This window comes from Rattus norvegicus, chromosome 20 (genome assembly GCF_021556685.1).
Source record: "Rattus norvegicus strain SHRSP/BbbUtx chromosome 20, alternate assembly SHRSP_T2T, whole genome shotgun sequence".
NCBI classification, from domain to species: domain Eukaryota; kingdom Metazoa; phylum Chordata; class Mammalia; order Rodentia; family Muridae; genus Rattus; species Rattus norvegicus.
Genome location: NC_141553.1, coordinates 48,179,876 through 48,197,581, shown reverse-complemented (window position 1 = coordinate 48,197,581; position 17,706 = coordinate 48,179,876). Strand labels below are relative to the sequence as shown.

The 17,706-nt window shown below is 51.1% G+C and overlaps 1 protein-coding gene across 3 annotated transcripts in view; it reads right to left on the bottom strand.

The window, feature by feature from the left end:
- Positions 1 to 17,706, bottom strand: part of Ak9 (adenylate kinase 9) — a 196,106-nt gene that overhangs the window by 68,829 nt on the left and 109,571 nt on the right. For all 3 annotated transcript variants that reach the window (XR_015644675.1, XM_087597256.1, NM_001431778.1), the window contains exons 13-15: positions 6,156 to 6,300; positions 3,029 to 3,145; positions 2,849 to 2,944 (exon numbers count right to left, since the gene is read on the bottom strand). Coding sequence is in view for 2 of the 3 variants with exons in the window: in XM_087597256.1 (XP_087453382.1) it covers positions 2,849 to 2,944; positions 3,029 to 3,145; positions 6,156 to 6,300 (358 nt within the window). In the remaining variant the exon portion in view is untranslated. The remainder of the gene's footprint in view (positions 1 to 2,848; positions 2,945 to 3,028; positions 3,146 to 6,155; positions 6,301 to 17,706) is intronic.

The window sequence follows — 17,706 nt, the reverse complement described above, 5'->3', positions numbered from 1 at the left end:
GCATATGCATGCGTCCCGAAGACCTGAACTCTGGTCCCCACACTTGTGTATCAAGTTCTTTACCCGGCGAGCCATCTCCACAGCCCCTCCTGCCAGTTCTTTAAGAGAACTCGGCTAAATGACAGCCAGCGTTCACTTCTTGCTCCCCCCCACCCCCTTCTTTCTGCTATGGCCTGAGAGCAGAAATCATGCCTGGGTTACCATAGTAACCACACACCGAGGATGGTAGAGCATCCATTTTCCAAATGCTCTTCTCATTAGAACAATATGTTGTGTTATTTTTCCTGTGTTCACGCGTGTGCAGCTGTTCATGCTTTAGGACCCCTTAAAGACAATGCTTGGGGTGGGGTCTGTACCTAGAATAAGCAAGGTCATGGGTCTGATTCCCAACACACACTCACACACACACACATACACACACACACACACACATACACACACACTCACACACACATATACACATACACGCACACACATACACACACACACACACACACACACACGGGCGTACATTGTGTGCAATAGTGGTTTTGTCTTTTAAATCATATTTTTCCTTCTAAATTCCAAAAGAGACACTGAAATCTTGGGAGACCACATTTAAGAGCACCCAATTACCAGATACTAATTTCCTCTTGCCTGAGCTCTAATTCTCTTCTTGAAGGTCTCGGGACCTCTTCCTGCTAACTGCGCACGTGCCACTGATTTCTTTTCCATCTGGGGGTGAAGCATGGCTAAGAACTTAAGCTGAGCATCAGGACAATACGTGCTTGGATTCGGAAGAAGAGTTCAGGATAGGCTTGGGGACTCAGGACTCATGGTTGTGACACAATTCAGACAAGGGCCATAACATTCAAATGGGCAACCATATCTGTCTGCAGAAAAAAATAACTTGTAACAAAGTCAGGGTTTTAGTTTGATATATCGGCAGTGGAACTAAAGCAGGCAAGGCATGCGAGCGAACAAACAAACACACACACAGGTATGCCCTTCCTGAGGCAGCAGTCTCCCATTCCAGATGCCGTGGCCTCTCAATTGGCCTCAAGGAGATCGGCTGTCAATACTGGCACTGTGCTGTGGGTAGACACGGTACCTGCTTCTATGTTGGACACTTGGTCCACAAAGGAAAGGGACAGTCTCTGGAAAGGGCTGTAGATTGTTGAGTAAAGTCACCAGTAAAAGGTGGGGCTCCCAGCAGCCACTTTGATGGTCTGAAAGTATGGGTGGCCTGTTGTGAAAGGTATGTACATGTACATGTGTGTGTGCGTGTGTGTACATGTGTGTGTGTGTGTACATGTGTGTGTGTGCGTGTGTGTGTGTGTGTGTAGGAGGGCAACAAATATGAGTTTCTAACAGTGCCCAGCCAGTCCTTACTAGCTTGAAATAATAACCAGAAAAAGCATGTATGTTCGAATTGAGCTCCCATAGGCCGGCCAAATAGAAAACAAACGAACTACGATCCACAGAGGTTTTCTTGGCAACAAAGTTAAGATTCACATTGTACGTCACATTATTGATATCAGCAACAGCGGCAGCAACAAAATCACCCGAACAGAAAACTCTCGCAAAAACCAGAACGCTGGAGCAAAACGTTCAAATCTTGGAAGTAAGGACGTAAATTAATAATAGAAAAGCAATTAGTTGATTTTGGAAGATGCCTCCGTGAATCCTAACATAGCAAGATGATTTAGCAAGCAAACTACTCAATTTTGAAAGGAAAAAAAAAAAGACCCTGAAAAATCAGGGACTAACGTGGAATGTTTTTGAAGAAATAAAACAGTTGATAAAACAATTTAGAAAATCGATGAAAAGTGAAAATTACTACCCAAGTAAAATGAAATATGCGGCGAGCAAAGCTTAAACAGCTTCGGAAGTAAAAATTCCTGTAACTCTGAAGGAAAAACCCTGAGCAAGATGAGATAGGTCTGTGTGTTAATGGAGGAAATACAATTTGGAATAGCTTTCCTGCAAAACAATTTTCTGCTAATGTTAATATCCAGGTGAAACTCTTACTAAAAAGGCATTGAAACATTATTCAGGGTAGCAAACAAAAGTAACACAGATTTATAATATAAAGAACTGGAGACGTGGCCCAGCGTATACACAGGTGTCGGGCACTGCCTGTAACACCAGGTCCAGTGGATCTGACACTGTCTTCTGGCTCCTGTGGGCTCTTGCATGCCTGTAACCACACACACGTGCATGCGTGTATGCACACACACATTCATAAAGTAAAACACACTGGTATCTAATAGCTAAGCCACAATGTAGTCATACAAATCATGGAGTTCTTTAGGACCAGGGTTAAAATGTTTCCTAGCAATTTAATGCCTGGTGTACTGTTATTCAAGAGTGGCAGAGGCTAGACCTGGCGGCTCCTGTGGGATGACATAACAGACATAGTTGCATACTGTTACATTGTGTGCTAGTATAGGCTGTCAGGAGTTTAGCATTCGAACACAACAATGTATAAGGTGTGAGAACACAGTCAATGGTGCTGACATTTTACAACTGCAATTGTGGGTTTATGACACTCGGGGTCCAGAATATATCAGAGCGAGTAGAGTGGTTTCAAGAAGGAATGTGTGGTCATATGAAAATGATTGTGTGACATTAATCTTGGGGTTCTGCTTGCGTGTAACTCCTCGGTTTCTCTGTCTCTTCTGCACTTTGGTGAATCTACTCTGTGCTGTAGCTGCTTTGTGGAAATCTTCAAGAGTGAACCTGTCTTTTTCCCCCTCCTGATGGTTTTCTACTTTTGTGTTTGAGTTTTGAGCTCCCATAGGACGGCCAAATAGAAAACAAACGGACTAAGGTCCACAGAGGTTTTCTTGGCAGTGTATTTCCTTACCATCTTTATCAGTGTCCCCGGAAATGGTGTTCTCTGACCTTGACTTGTCTTCCGGGCCAATCTCTAAGGCGCTTAAGTTCCTGGAGCCTTGAGCTTCTGTGGCAAAAGAAGGCACAGTATTGGCTCACTACATACGCTAGGAGGGACCTTCCTCGACAGGGTCAGGCAGTGTGCTTTTACCTGGGTCGTCTGCAGAGGATGGAAACTCTTCAGAACTTTTTGTCTTTTTATAATCCGAGAAGTCTTCGTACTCTTTTTTTGTATAGTGCATTCGCAGTTCCTTCAAGGTCTTCTCCTCTGAAAGACAAATGGCTGTGCTGAAGGAAGGCAGTTGTGAAGACAAAGAGGTTGGCAGAGCCTTACAAGGTTACCCCTGGGTCCGACAGACTTGGTTTCAGTTTTGACTGTTCTGTAAGGCTGTGTCTCCTATTTTCTTAGGCCAAATGAGGATGGTTAAATTCAAAGCATTCGTGGACATTAGCTGGTGTGGACATAGGGAGTCTCTGTTGGTGGCTAACCTTTGTTTCATTTTACATAGTTTGTGATTTAAAAACCTTCACTAGTCTCCCTTGACAATTCGTCTTAAATAGATGAGGGGTTAGCGCTCCCAAATCAGAAGTGTTAAGGTTAATTTTATTGTCAGACTTGGAATAGTCAGTGAATTTTAGCAGACTTTTTAAGTTCACAGGAGATAGGAAACTATCTACTTGTATGTTCCAGTGGGGAAGACATTTTATGAAAAGCTTCAAAACTTATGTTTTATTCTCATAATTTCGTGTAAGAGGAATTACTGCAGATTGTGACAATCATGAAAGACAGGTTTAATTCCAATCTAGTGTCTTCACTCTGACAAGGGGGGTTATGGCAAGGCTACAGCACCCCACTCTCATGCTGTGCGCACCATCTCATCTTACATGTTTCCTTCCTCCTCTCCCTCCCTCCCTCCTTTCCTTCTTCTCTCCCTTCTTTCCTTTCCTCCCTCTCTCCCCTCCCTCCCTCCCTTTCTCCCCCTCTCTCCTTCCTTCCTCTTTCCCCTCCCTCCTTCCCTTCCTCCTTCTCTCCTTTCTCTCCTTTCCTCCCTCTCTCTGCTCTCTCCTTCTTTCCCCTCCCTCCCTCTCTTCCTCCCTCCCTCCCTCTCTTCTTCCCTCCCTCCCTCTCTTCCTCCCTCCCTCTCTTCCTCCCTCCCTCCCTCTCTTCCTCCCTCCCTCCCTCTCTTCCTCCCTCCCTCCCTCCCTCCCTCTCTTCCTCCCTCCTTCCCTCCCTCCCTCTCTTCCTCCCTCCCTCTTTTTTCTCTCCACTCTCTACTAAAATGTAAGTGTCAAGAGTATGGAAAATCTTACCGTTTTTCTACTGCAAAGAAAACACTCAAGTGTTTGTTGAATAAAATGAATGACTCGTGGGCTAACAGTTCCTACCCTCCTCCCAGCTTTAAGTGGTCATGAGCACGATGCACATTCACATTTTTGCATTTGGAAAGTTATACGCTAAACCTATACATTCCTTCTAGATCATCCGGATGGACACGGGGAGCCATGCCGTCCCAGTCCTGGCTCTTAAAAACAAAAGGTTCTTTGGGTAGAAAGATGGATTCTTTTAACAGCTCATAGGCTAATCAGAAACAAGATGGGCGACATAAGAAGGCGGATTCATTCTTGCTCAATAAAAGTACAACAAATAACAAGCAAAAATACTTCTAATAACAAAGATCTCACAGTGCACAAGAATGACGATAAACTAGTTACACTGTGAATATTGAGAAAGGGTGCTCGATAAATAGGACTTTAAATAGTTTCCTTTACCATGACTGTGGAAGATGTGTCTTAGAAACCCAGACACAACTTGTTGTTGGAGTGTAGTATGGCTGGTCAAACAAACAGGTTAAAGAGTAAAAATCTTTAAGGTTATCTTGCTAGATGCTGACAAGACAAGAAACATTCTTAAGGAGAAACACAGGGGAGAGAGAGCCTTTAAGTTATATGTAGCAGGATGGGGTGGCCACTAAGTGGCTTTCCGCACCCATGACAGACCGCCTGCCGCCCTCTACTCTAGACAGTGATATAAACCTCAGACATTCACCTCAGACATTCACCGGTGTCTTTGTGGGCAAGGTCTACAAATGCTTCTTTCGTCTGCATTCCTTTGTCTACTGAAATCAAAGATTTATTTAAAAATCTAATTTTAAAACTTAAAAATTTAAAGATTTATTTTGTAGGTCTCTTATGAGGATGACATAGGTCATATACGCAAGGTAGCCGGCATAGCTTTATCAGGTAGTAAATGCTGAATTAATACTATGTATTATTATTTCCATAACGATCGTGTTTTATCAGGAAAAGAATATTGAAATGAATACCCAGAAGGCTGTATGAGGTGGTGTTATGCTTCCGGAGGCTCTGTGAAATTTACCAGTGGCCACAGAATCTAGTTGAAAAGTATTGGAGTTGGTCTCAGAGTTTGGATACAGATCTTTAAGCGTGAGAATGCTCCCATATGGCGCAGTACTGAGCCAAGGCTATTCTGTTATGACAGGCATGGTGGTTCACAGTGCAATCCAAGGGCTCAACAGGACGGAGGAGGACTGAAGGTTCTCCGTAGCTCCAGGCCAGACATATATATGTATGTGTGTATGTGTACATGTGTGTGTACGTGTGTGTGTGTGTGTGTGTGTGTGTGTATGGAAACAACTAGAGATATGAATTCTTCTGAACCCATCTATGAATTACAAAAATCATCATGAAATAAGAACTGTCATTTTCCTAGAGAAAAACCAAGCCCACTTTTGAGTCTATCCTAAAATATCCTGGGCAGGAGTGAGGAATTTTGTTGGGAGCTGGGTTTTGGAAAGGAGGGTCCAAGTGTCTTCTCTGCGCTGACTGGATTAGCGTCAGAGTAATTTAGCTGCCACCAGTAAAGCCAGAGAACTGTGGAGAGTCCTCACTCAAGCTCCCACCAGAGCCCCAGTAGGAAGCCGAGCTCCATCAAGGCTGGCAGGCGTGTGGTATGGACCAGCCATCCAAGGTGAAGGCTTGTTTGACTACCAGTGAGGATAAAGTCATAAACACTCTCGGCCTCTGGTCAGCAAGGAGACCCGTGAAGAGGTAAGAGCTGTAAACATCCTCTTTCACAAGCACGAGTTATAGGAGTGAACTTTTGTGGGTGTGAGTCAGTTTCTCCATCTAAATGCACAAATGGCCAAGATACTGAAATGGATATACCGAAGCCCCCAACCCGACTTCCGCCTTAGCCAGGCTTAGCCAGGCTTAGTCATTCACTGAGAGACACGGTTTGTGGCGGAAAAATGCTTCACCTTGCTTTTTGACTCGCAAGTCATTCAGGAGCCTCTCTTTCACGAGTTTGATGGCCGTGTTGGTGGCCTCGCTTATGGTGTCTTTAATTAGCTTTTCACGGGCACTGTCAAAACGTGGCTGAACAAGCGTGGCATAGTCAATTACCTGCAGAAGTAATCAAGACAAGAGTGCAATCACAAGGTACTGTAGACAGAAGACACATTTTTCCTTCCTTCCTATCTATCTATCTATCTATCTATCTATCTATCTATCTATCTATCTATCTATCTATCTATCTAATTACCTACCTACCTACCTTCCTATCTATCTACCTCCCTCCCTCCCTCCCTCCCTACCTATCTACCTATCTATCTAATTATGTCCCTATCTATCCATCCATCTATCCATCCATCCATCCATCCATCCATCCATCCATCCATCTATCTATCTATCTATCTATCTATATATCTATCTATCTATCTATCTATCTATCTATCTATCTATCTATCTATCTATCTATCTATCTATCTAATTACCTACCTATCTACCTATCTACCTACCTACCTACCTTCCTATCTATCTATCTATCTATCTATCTATCTATCTATCTATCTATCTAATTACCTACCTATTGACCTGCTTCCTAAAAGTAAACACTACTTGAAGCATCTTTGGAATCGTGTACAGAATTCACTGATTTTTTAAAACAACCCCATTTATTTTCAAATTTTAAAGCATCATTTTTATTATTTTTAGTTATGTGTGTGTGGGGGTATGGATGTGCGGGTGTGTGCGCATGAGCGCAGGTGCCTGTAGAGGTCAGAGGCATCAGATCCCCTGGAGCTGGGCTTACGGGTGGTTTCGAGCCTCCTCATATGGGTGCCAGGAAGTAAATTTGGATCCCAGAAAGATCAGGTGTTGTTCTTCACCACTGAGCCATTTCTCCAGCCACCTCTTCTTAATAACGATAATTTATTTTATGTGTACGAGTTGCTTGACTTCACGCATAGATGTGCACCATGTATGTGCTTGGCGCCCTCAGAGGTCAGAAGAAGGCGTTAGGTCTTTTGAAACTGGAGTTGTGGATGCTCCTGCACTGCTGGGTGGTGCTGGGCCCCAAACCCGGATCCTCTGCACAAACAGGGAGTGCTCTTAAGCACCGAGCCGCGGCCTCAGCCTCCTCGTTTCCTTTCCTTGTATGCAGAGGTGTCGTGCCTTCACGTGTGCTTGTGCGTTTCATGCCGTCAGAGTCACAGATGGAATGGCTGACACGTGCAGACACACAGCAGAGTAACCCGTGCAGACACACAGCAGAGTAACCCGTGCAGACACACAGCAGAGTAACCCGTGCAGACACACAGCAGAGTAACCCGTGCAGACACACAGCAGAGTAACCCGTGCAGACACAGCAGAGTAACCCGTGCAGACACACAGCAGAGTAACCCGTGCAGACACACAGCAGAGTAACCAGTGCAGACACACAGCAAAGTAACCCGGGGAGACACACAGCAGAGTAACCCGGGGAGACACACAGCAGAGTAACCCGTGCAGACACACAGCAGAGTAACCCGTGCAGACACACAGCAGAGTAACCCGTGCAGACACACAGCAGAGTAACCCGTGCAGACACACAGCAGAGTAACCCGGGGAGACACACAGCAGAGTAACCTGTGCAGACACACAGCAGAGTAACCCGTGCAGACACACAGCAGAGTAACCCGTGCAGACACACAGCAGAGTAACCCGTGCAGACACACAGCAGAGTAACCCGTGCAGACACAGCAGAGTAACCCGTGCAGACACACAGCAGAGTAACCCGTGCAGACACACAGCAGAGTAACCCGTGCAGACACACAGCAGAGTAACCCGGGGAGACACACAGCAGAGTAACCCGTGCAGACACACAGCAGAGTAACCCGGGGAGACACACAGCAGAGTAACCCGTGCAGACACACAGCAGAGTAACCCGTGCAGACACAGCAGAGTAACCCGTGCAGACACAGCAGAGTAACCCGTGCAGACACACAGCAGAGTAACCCGTGCAGACACACAGCAGAGTAACCCGTGCAGACACACAGCAGAGTAACCCGTGCAGACACAGCAGAGTAACCCGTGCAGACACACAGCAGAGTAACCCGTGCAGACACACAGCAGAGTAACCCGTGCAGACACACAGCAGAGTAACCCGTGCAGACACACAGCAGAGTAACCCGTGCAGACACACAGCAGAGTAACCCGTGCAGACACACAGCAGAGTAACCCGGGGAGACACACAGCAGAGTAACCCGTGCAGACACACAGCAGAGTAACCCGTGCAGACACACAGCAGAGTAACCCGGGGAGACACACAGCAGAGTAACCCGTGCAGACACAGCAGAGTAACCCGTGCAGACACACAGCAGAGTAACCCGTGCAGACACACAGCAGAGTAACCCGTGCAGACACACAGCAGAGTAACCCGTGCAGACACAGCAGAGTAACCCGTGCAGACACACAGCAGAGTAACCCGTGCAGACACACAGCAGAGTAACCCGTGCAGACACAGCAGAGTAACCCGTGCAGACACACAGCAGAGTAACCCGTGCAGACACACAGCAGAGTAACCCGTGCAGACACACAGCAGAGTAACCCGTGCAGACACACAGCAGAGTAACCCGTGCAGACACACAGCAGAGTAACCCGTGCAGACACACAGCAGAGTAACCCGTGCAGACACACAGCAGAGTAACCCGTGCAGACACAGCAGAGTAACCCGTGCAGACACACAGCAGAGTAACCCGTGCAGACACACAGCAGAGTAACCCGTGCAGACACACAGCAGAGTAACCCGTGCAGACACACAGCAGAGTAACCCGTGCAGACACACAGCAGAGTAACACGTGCAGACACACAGCAGAGTAACACGTGCAGACACAGCAGAGTAACCCGTGCAGACACACAGCAGAGTAACCCGGGGAGACACACAGCAGAGTAACCCGGGGAGACACACAGCAGAGTAACCCGTGCAGACACACAGCAGAGTAACCCGTGCAGACACACAGCAGAGTAACCCGTGCAGACACACAGCAGAGTAACCCGTGCAGACACACAGCAGAGTAACCCGTGCAGACACACAGCAGAGTAACCCGTGCAGACACAGCAGAGTAACCCGTGCAGACACAGCAGAGTAACCCGTGCAGACACACAGCAGAGTAACCCGTGCAGACACACAGCAGAGTAACCCGTGCAGACACACAGCAGAGTAACCCCTGCAGACACACAGCAGAGTAACCCGTGCAGACACACAGCAGAGTAACCCGTGCAGACACACAGCAGAGTAACCCGTGCAGACACACAGCAGAGTAACACGTGCAGACACACAGCAGAGTAACACGTGCAGACACAGCAGAGTAACCCGTGCAGACACACAGCAGAGTAACCCGTGCAGACACAGCAGAGTAACCCGTGCAGACACACAGCAGAGTAACCCGTGCAGACACACAGCAGAGTAACCCGTGCAGACACACAGCAGAGTAACCCGGGGAGACACACAGCAGAGTAACCCGTGCAGACACAGCAGAGTAACCCGTGCAGACACAGCAGAGTAACCCGTGCAGACACACAGCAGAGTAACCCGTGCAGACACACAGCAGAGTAACCCGTGCAGACACACAGCAGAGTAACCCGTGCAGACACACAGCAGAGTAACCCGTGCAGACACAGCAGAGTAACCCGTGCAGACACACAGCAGAGTAACCCGTGCAGACACAACAGAGTAACCCGGGGAGACACACAGCAGAGTAACCCGTGCAGACACACAGCAGAGTAACCCGTGCAGACACACAGCAGAGTAACCCGTGCAGACACACAGCAGAGTAACCCGTGCAGACACACAGCAGAGTAACCCGTGCAGACACAGCAGAGTAACCCGGGGAGACACACAGCAGAGTAACCCGGGGAGACACACAGCAGAGTAACCCGTGCAGACACACAGCAGAGTAACCCGTGCAGACACACAGCAGAGTAACCCGTGCAGACACACAGCAGAGTAACCCGTGCAGACACACAGCAGAGTAACCCGAGCAGACACACAGCAGAGTAACCCGTGCAGACACAGCAGAGTAACCCGTGCAGACACAGCAGAGTAACCCGTGCAGACACACAGCAGAGTAACCCGTGCAGACACACAGCAGAGTAACCCGTGCAGACACACAGCAGAGTAACCCGTGCAGACACAGCAGAGTAACCCGTGCAGACACACAGCACAGTAACCCGTGCAGACACACAGCAGAGTAACCCGTGCAGACACACAGCAGAGTAACCCGTGCAGACACACAGCAGAGTAACCCGTGCAGACACACAGCAGAGTAACCCGTGCAGACACACAGCAGAGTAACCCGGGGAGACACACAGCAGAGTAACCCGTGCAGACACACAGCAGAGTAACCCGTGCAGACACACAGCAGAGTAACCCGGGGAGACACACAGCAGAGTAACCCGTGCAGACACAGCAGAGTAACCCGTGCAGACACACAGCAGAGTAACCCGTGCAGACACACAGCAGAGTAACCCGTGCAGACACACAGCAGAGTAACCCGTGCAGACACAGCAGAGTAACCCGTGCAGACACACAGCAGAGTAACCCGTGCAGACACACAGCAGAGTAACCCGTGCAGACACAGCAGAGTAACCCGTGCAGACACACAGCAGAGTAACCCGTGCAGACACACAGCAGAGTAACCCGTGCAGACACACAGCAGAGTAACCCGTGCAGACACAGCAGAGTAACCCGTGCAGACACACAGCAGAGTAACCCGTGCAGACACACAGCAGAGTAACCCGTGCAGACACACAGCAGAGTAACCCGTGCAGACACACAGCAGAGTAACCCGTGCAGACACACAGCAGAGTAACCCGTGCAGACACACAGCAGAGTAACCCGGGGAGACACACAGCAGAGTAACCCGTGCAGACACACAGCAGAGTAACCCGTGCAGACACACAGCAGAGTAACCCGGGGAGACACACAGCAGAGTAACCCGTGCAGACACAGCAGAGTAACCCGTGCAGACACACAGCAGAGTAACCCGTGCAGACACACAGCAGAGTAACCCGTGCAGACACACAGCAGAGTAACCCGTGCAGACACAGCAGAGTAACCCGTGCAGACACACAGCAGAGTAACCCGTGCAGACACACAGCAGAGTAACCCGTGCAGACACAGCAGAGTAACCCGTGCAGACACACAGCAGAGTAACCCGTGCAGACACACAGCAGAGTAACCCGTGCAGACACACAGCAGAGTAACCCGTGCAGACACACAGCAGAGTAACCCGTGGAGACACACAGCAGAGTAACCCGTGCAGACACACAGCAGAGTAACCCGTGCAGACACACAGCAGAGTAACCCGTGCAGACACAGCAGAGTAACCCGTGCAGACACACAGCAGAGTAACCCGTGCAGACACACAGCAGAGTAACCCGTGCAGACACACAGCAGAGTAACCCGTGCAGACACACAGCAGAGTAACCCGTGCAGACACACAGCAGAGTAACACGTGCAGACACACAGCAGAGTAACACGTGCAGACACAGCAGAGTAACCCGTGCAGACACACAGCAGAGTAACCCGGGGAGACACACAGCAGAGTAACCCGGGGAGACACACAGCAGAGTAACCCGTGCAGACACACAGCAGAGTAACCCGTGCAGACACACAGCAGAGTAACCCGTGCAGACACACAGCAGAGTAACCCGTGCAGACACACAGCAGAGTAACCCGTGCAGACACACAGCAGAGTAACCCGTGCAGACACAGCAGAGTAACCCGTGCAGACACAGCAGAGTAACCCGTGCAGACACACAGCAGAGTAACCCGTGCAGACACACAGCAGAGTAACCCGTGCAGACACACAGCAGAGTAACCCCTGCAGACACACAGCAGAGTAACCCGTGCAGACACACAGCAGAGTAACCCGTGCAGACACACAGCAGAGTAACCCGTGCAGACACACAGCAGAGTAACACGTGCAGACACACAGCAGAGTAACACGTGCAGACACAGCAGAGTAACCCGTGCAGACACACAGCAGAGTAACCCGTGCAGACACAGCAGAGTAACCCGTGCAGACACACAGCAGAGTAACCCGTGCAGACACACAGCAGAGTAACCCGTGCAGACACACAGCAGAGTAACCCGGGGAGACACACAGCAGAGTAACCCGTGCAGACACAGCAGAGTAACCCGTGCAGACACAGCAGAGTAACCCGTGCAGACACACAGCAGAGTAACCCGTGCAGACACACAGCAGAGTAACCCGTGCAGACACACAGCAGAGTAACCCGTGCAGACACACAGCAGAGTAACCCGTGCAGACACAGCAGAGTAACCCGTGCAGACACACAGCAGAGTAACCCGTGCAGACACAACAGAGTAACCCGGGGAGACACACAGCAGAGTAACCCGTGCAGACACACAGCAGAGTAACCCGTGCAGACACACAGCAGAGTAACCCGTGCAGACACACAGCAGAGTAACCCGTGCAGACACAGCAGAGTAACCCGGGGAGACACACAGCAGAGTAACCCGGGGAGACACACAGCAGAGTAACCCGTGCAGACACACAGCAGAGTAACCCGTGCAGACACACAGCAGAGTAACCCGTGCAGACACACAGCAGAGTAACCCGTGCAGACACACAGCAGAGTAACCCGTGCAGACACACAGCAGAGTAACCCGTGCAGACACACAGCAGAGTAACCCGTGCAGACACACAGCAGAGTAACCCGTGCAGACACACAGCAGAGTAACCCGTGCAGACACACAGCAGAGTAACCCGTGCAGACACACAGCAGAGTAACCCGTGCAGACACACAGGAGAGTAACCCGTGCAGACACACAGCAGAGTAACCCGTGCAGACACACAGCAGAGTAACCCGTGCAGACACAGCAGAGTAACCCGTGCAGACACAGCAGAGTAACCCGTGCAGACACACAGCAGAGTAACCCGTGCAGACACACAGCAGAGTAACCCGTGCAGACACACAGCAGAGTAACCCCTGCAGACACACAGCAGAGTAACCCGTGCAGACACACAGCAGAGTAACCCGTGCAGACACACAGCAGAGTAACCCGTGCAGACACACAGCAGAGTAACACATGCAGACACACAGCAGAGTAACACGTGCAGACACAGCAGAGTAACCCGTGCAGACACACAGCAGAGTAACCCGTGCAGACACAGCAGAGTAACCCGTGCAGACACACAGCAGAGTAACCCGTGCAGACACACAGCAGAGTAACCCGTGCAGACACACAGCAGAGTAACCCGGGGAGACACACAGCAGAGTAACCCGTGCAGACACAGCAGAGTAACCCGTGCAGACACAGCAGAGTAACCCGTGCAGACACACAGCAGAGTAACCCGTGCAGACACACAGCAGAGTAACCCGTGCAGACACACAGCAGAGTAACCCGGGGAGACACACAGCAGAGTAACCCGTGCAGACACACAGCAGAGTAACCCGTGCAGACACAGCAGAGTAACCCGTGCAGACACACAGCAGAGTAACCCGTGCAGACACACAGCAGAGTAACCCGTGCAGACACACAGCAGAGTAACCCGTGCAGACACAGCAGAGTAACCCGGGGAGACACACAGCAGAGTAACCCAGGGAGACACACAGCAGAGTAACCCGTGCAGACACACAGCAGAGTAACCCGTGCAGACACACAGCAGAGTAACCCGTGCAGACACACAGCAGAGTAACCCGTGCAGACACACAGCAGAGTAACCCGTGCAGACACACAGCAGAGTAACCCGTGCAGACACACAGCAGAGTAACCCGTGCAGACACACAGCAGAGTAACCCGTGCAGACACACAGCAGAGTAACCCGTGCAGACACACAGCAGAGTAACCCGTGCAGACACACAGCAGAGTAACCCGTGCAGACACACAGCAGAGTAACCCGTGCAGACACACAGCAGAGTAACCCGTGCAGACACACAGCAGAGTAACCCGTGCAGACACAGCAGAGTAACCCGTGCAGACACAGCAGAGTAACCCGTGCAGACACACAGCAGAGTAACCCGTGCAGACACACAGCAGAGTAACCCGTGCAGACACACAGCAGAGTAACCCCTGCAGACACACAGCAGAGTAACCCGTGCAGACACACAGCAGAGTAACCCGTGCAGACACACAGCAGAGTAACCCGTGCAGACACACAGCAGAGTAACACGTGCAGACACACAGCAGAGTAACACGTGCAGACACAGCAGAGTAACCCGTGCAGACACACAGCAGAGTAACCCGTGCAGACACAGCAGAGTAACCCGTGCAGACACACAGCAGAGTAACCCGTGCAGACACACAGCAGAGTAACCCGTGCAGACACACAGCAGAGTAACCCGGGGAGACACACAGCAGAGTAACCCGTGCAGACACACAGCAGAGTAACCCGTGCAGACACAGCAGAGTAACCCGTGCAGACACACAGCAGAGTAACCCGTGCAGACACACAGCAGAGTAACCCGTGCAGACACACAGCAGAGTAACCCGTGCAGACACACAGCAGAGTAACCCGGGGAGACACACAGCAGAGTAACCCGTGCAGACACACAGCAGAGTAACCCGTGCAGACACAGCAGAGTAACCCGTGCAGACTCACAGCAGAGTAACCCGTGCAGACACAACAGAGTAACCCGGGGAGACACACAGCAGAGTAACCCGTGCAGACACACAGCAGAGTAACCCGTGCAGACACACAGCAGACTAACCCGTGCAGACACACAGCAGAGTAACCCGTGCAGACACACAGCAGAGTAACCCGTGCAGACACAGCAGAGTAACCCGGGGAGACACACAACAGAGTAACCCGGGGAGACACACAGCAGAGTAACCCGTGCAGACACACAGCAGAGTAACCCGTGCAGACACACAGCAGAGTAACCCGTGCAGACACACAGCAGAGTAACCCGTGCAGACACACAGCAGAGTAACCCGTGCAGACACACAGCAGAGTAACCCGTGCAGACACACAGCAGAGTAACCCGTGCAGACACACAGCAGAGTAACCCGTGAAGACACACAGCAGAGTAACCCGTGCAGACACACAGCAGAGTAACCCGTGCAGACACACAGCAGAGTAACCCGTGCAGACACACAGCAGAGTAACCCGTGCAGACACACAGCAGAGTAACCCGTGCAGACACACAGCAGAGTAACCCATGCAGACACACAGCAGAGTAACCCGTGCAGACACAGCAGAGTAACCCGTGCAGACACAGCAGAGTAACCCGTGCAGACACACAGCAGAGTAACCCGTGCAGACACACAGCAGAGTAACCCGTGCAGACACACAGCAGAGTAACCCCTGCAGACACACAGCAGAGTAACCCGTGCAGACACACAGCAGAGTAACCCGTGCAGACACACAGCAGAGTAACCCGTGCAGACACACAGCAGAGTAACCCGGGGAGACACAGCAGAGTAACCCGTGCAGACACACAGCAGAGTAACCCGTGCAGACACACAGCAGAGTAACCCGTGCAGACACACAGCAGAGTAACCCGTGCAGACACACAGCAGAGTAACCCGTGCAGACACAGCAGAGTAACCCGTGCAGACACACAGCAGAGTAACCCGTGCAGACACACAGCAGAGTAACCCGTGCAGACACACAGCAGAGTAACCCGGGGAGACACACAGCAGAGTAACCCGTGCAGACACACAGCAGAGTAACCCGGGGAGACACACAGCAGAGTAACCCGTGCAGACACACAGCAGAGTAACCCGTGCAGACACAGCAGAGTAACCCGTGCAGACACACAGCAGAGTAACCCGTGCAGACACACAGCAGAGTAACCCGTGCAGACACACAGCAGAGTAACCCGTGCAGACACACAGCAGAGTAACCCGTGCAGACACAGCAGAGTAACCCGTGCAGACACACAGCAGAGTAACCCGGGCACACACAGCAGAGTAACCCGGGGAGACACACAGCAGAGTAACCCGTGCAGACACACAGCAGAGTAACCCGTGCAGACACAGCAGAGTAACCCGTGCAGACACAGCAGAGTAACCCGTGCAGACACACAGCAGAGTAACCCGTGCAGACACACAGCAGAGTAACCCGTGCAGACACACAGCAGAGTAACCCGTGCAGACACAGCAGAGTAACCCGTGCAGACACACAGCAGAGTAACCCGTGCAGACACACAGCAGAGTAACACGTGCAGACACACAGCAGAGTAACACGTGCAGACACAGCAGAGTAACCCGTGCAGACACACAGCAGAGTAACCCGTGCAGACACAGCAGAGTAACCCGTGCAGACACACAGCAGAGTAACCCGTGCAGACACACAGCAGAGTAACCCGTGCAGACACACAGCAGAGTAACCCGGGGAGACACACAGCAGAGTAACCCGTGCAGACACAGCAGAGTAACCCGTGCAGACACAGCAGAGTAACCCGTGCAGACACACAGCAGAGTAACCCGTGCAGACACACAGCAGAGTAACCCGTGCAGACACACAGCAGAGTAACCCGTGCAGACACACAGCAGAGTAACCCGTGCAGACACAGCAGAGTAACCCGTGCAGACACACAGCAGAGTAACCCGTGCAGACACAACAGAGTAACCCGGGGAGACACACAGCAGAGTAACCCGTGCAGACACACAGCAGAGTAACCCGTGCAGACACACAGCAGAGTAACCCGTGCAGACACACAGCAGAGTAACCCGTGCAGACACACAGCAGAGTAACCCGTGCAGACACAGCAGAGTAACCCGGGGAGACACACAGCAGAGTAACCCGGGGAGACACACAGCAGAGTAACCCGTGCAGACACACAGCAGAGTAACCCGTGCAGACACACAGCAGAGTAACCCGTGCAGACACACAGCAGAGTAACCCGTGCAGACACACAGCAGAGTAACCCGTGCAGACACACAGCAGAGTAACCCGTGCAGACACACAGCAGAGTAACCCGTGCAGACACACAGCAGAGTAACCCGTGCAGACACAGCAGAGTAACCCGTGCAGACACACAGCAGAGTAACCCGTGCAGACACACAGCAGAGTAACCCGTGCAGACACACAGCAGAGTAACCCGTGCAGACACACAGGAGAGTAACCCGTGCAGACACACAGCAGAGTAACCCGTGCAGACACACAGCAGAGTAACCCGTGCAGACACACAGCAGAGTAACCCGTGCAGACACACAGCAGAGTAACCCGTGCAGACACACAGCAGAGTAACACGTGCAGACACACAGCAGAGTAACACGTGCAGACACAGCAGAGTAACCCGTGCAGACACACAGCAGAATAACCCGTGCAGACACAGCAGAGTAACCCGTGCAGACACACAGCAGAGTAACCCGTGCAGACACACAGCAGAGTAACCCGTGCAGACACACAGCAGAGTAACCCGGGGAGACACACAGCAGAGTAACCCGTGCAGACACAGCAGAGTAACCCGTGCAGACACAGCAGAGTAACCCGTGCAGACACACAGCAGAGTAACCCGTGCAGACACACAGCAGAGTAACCCGTGCAGACACACAGCAGAGTAACCCGGGGA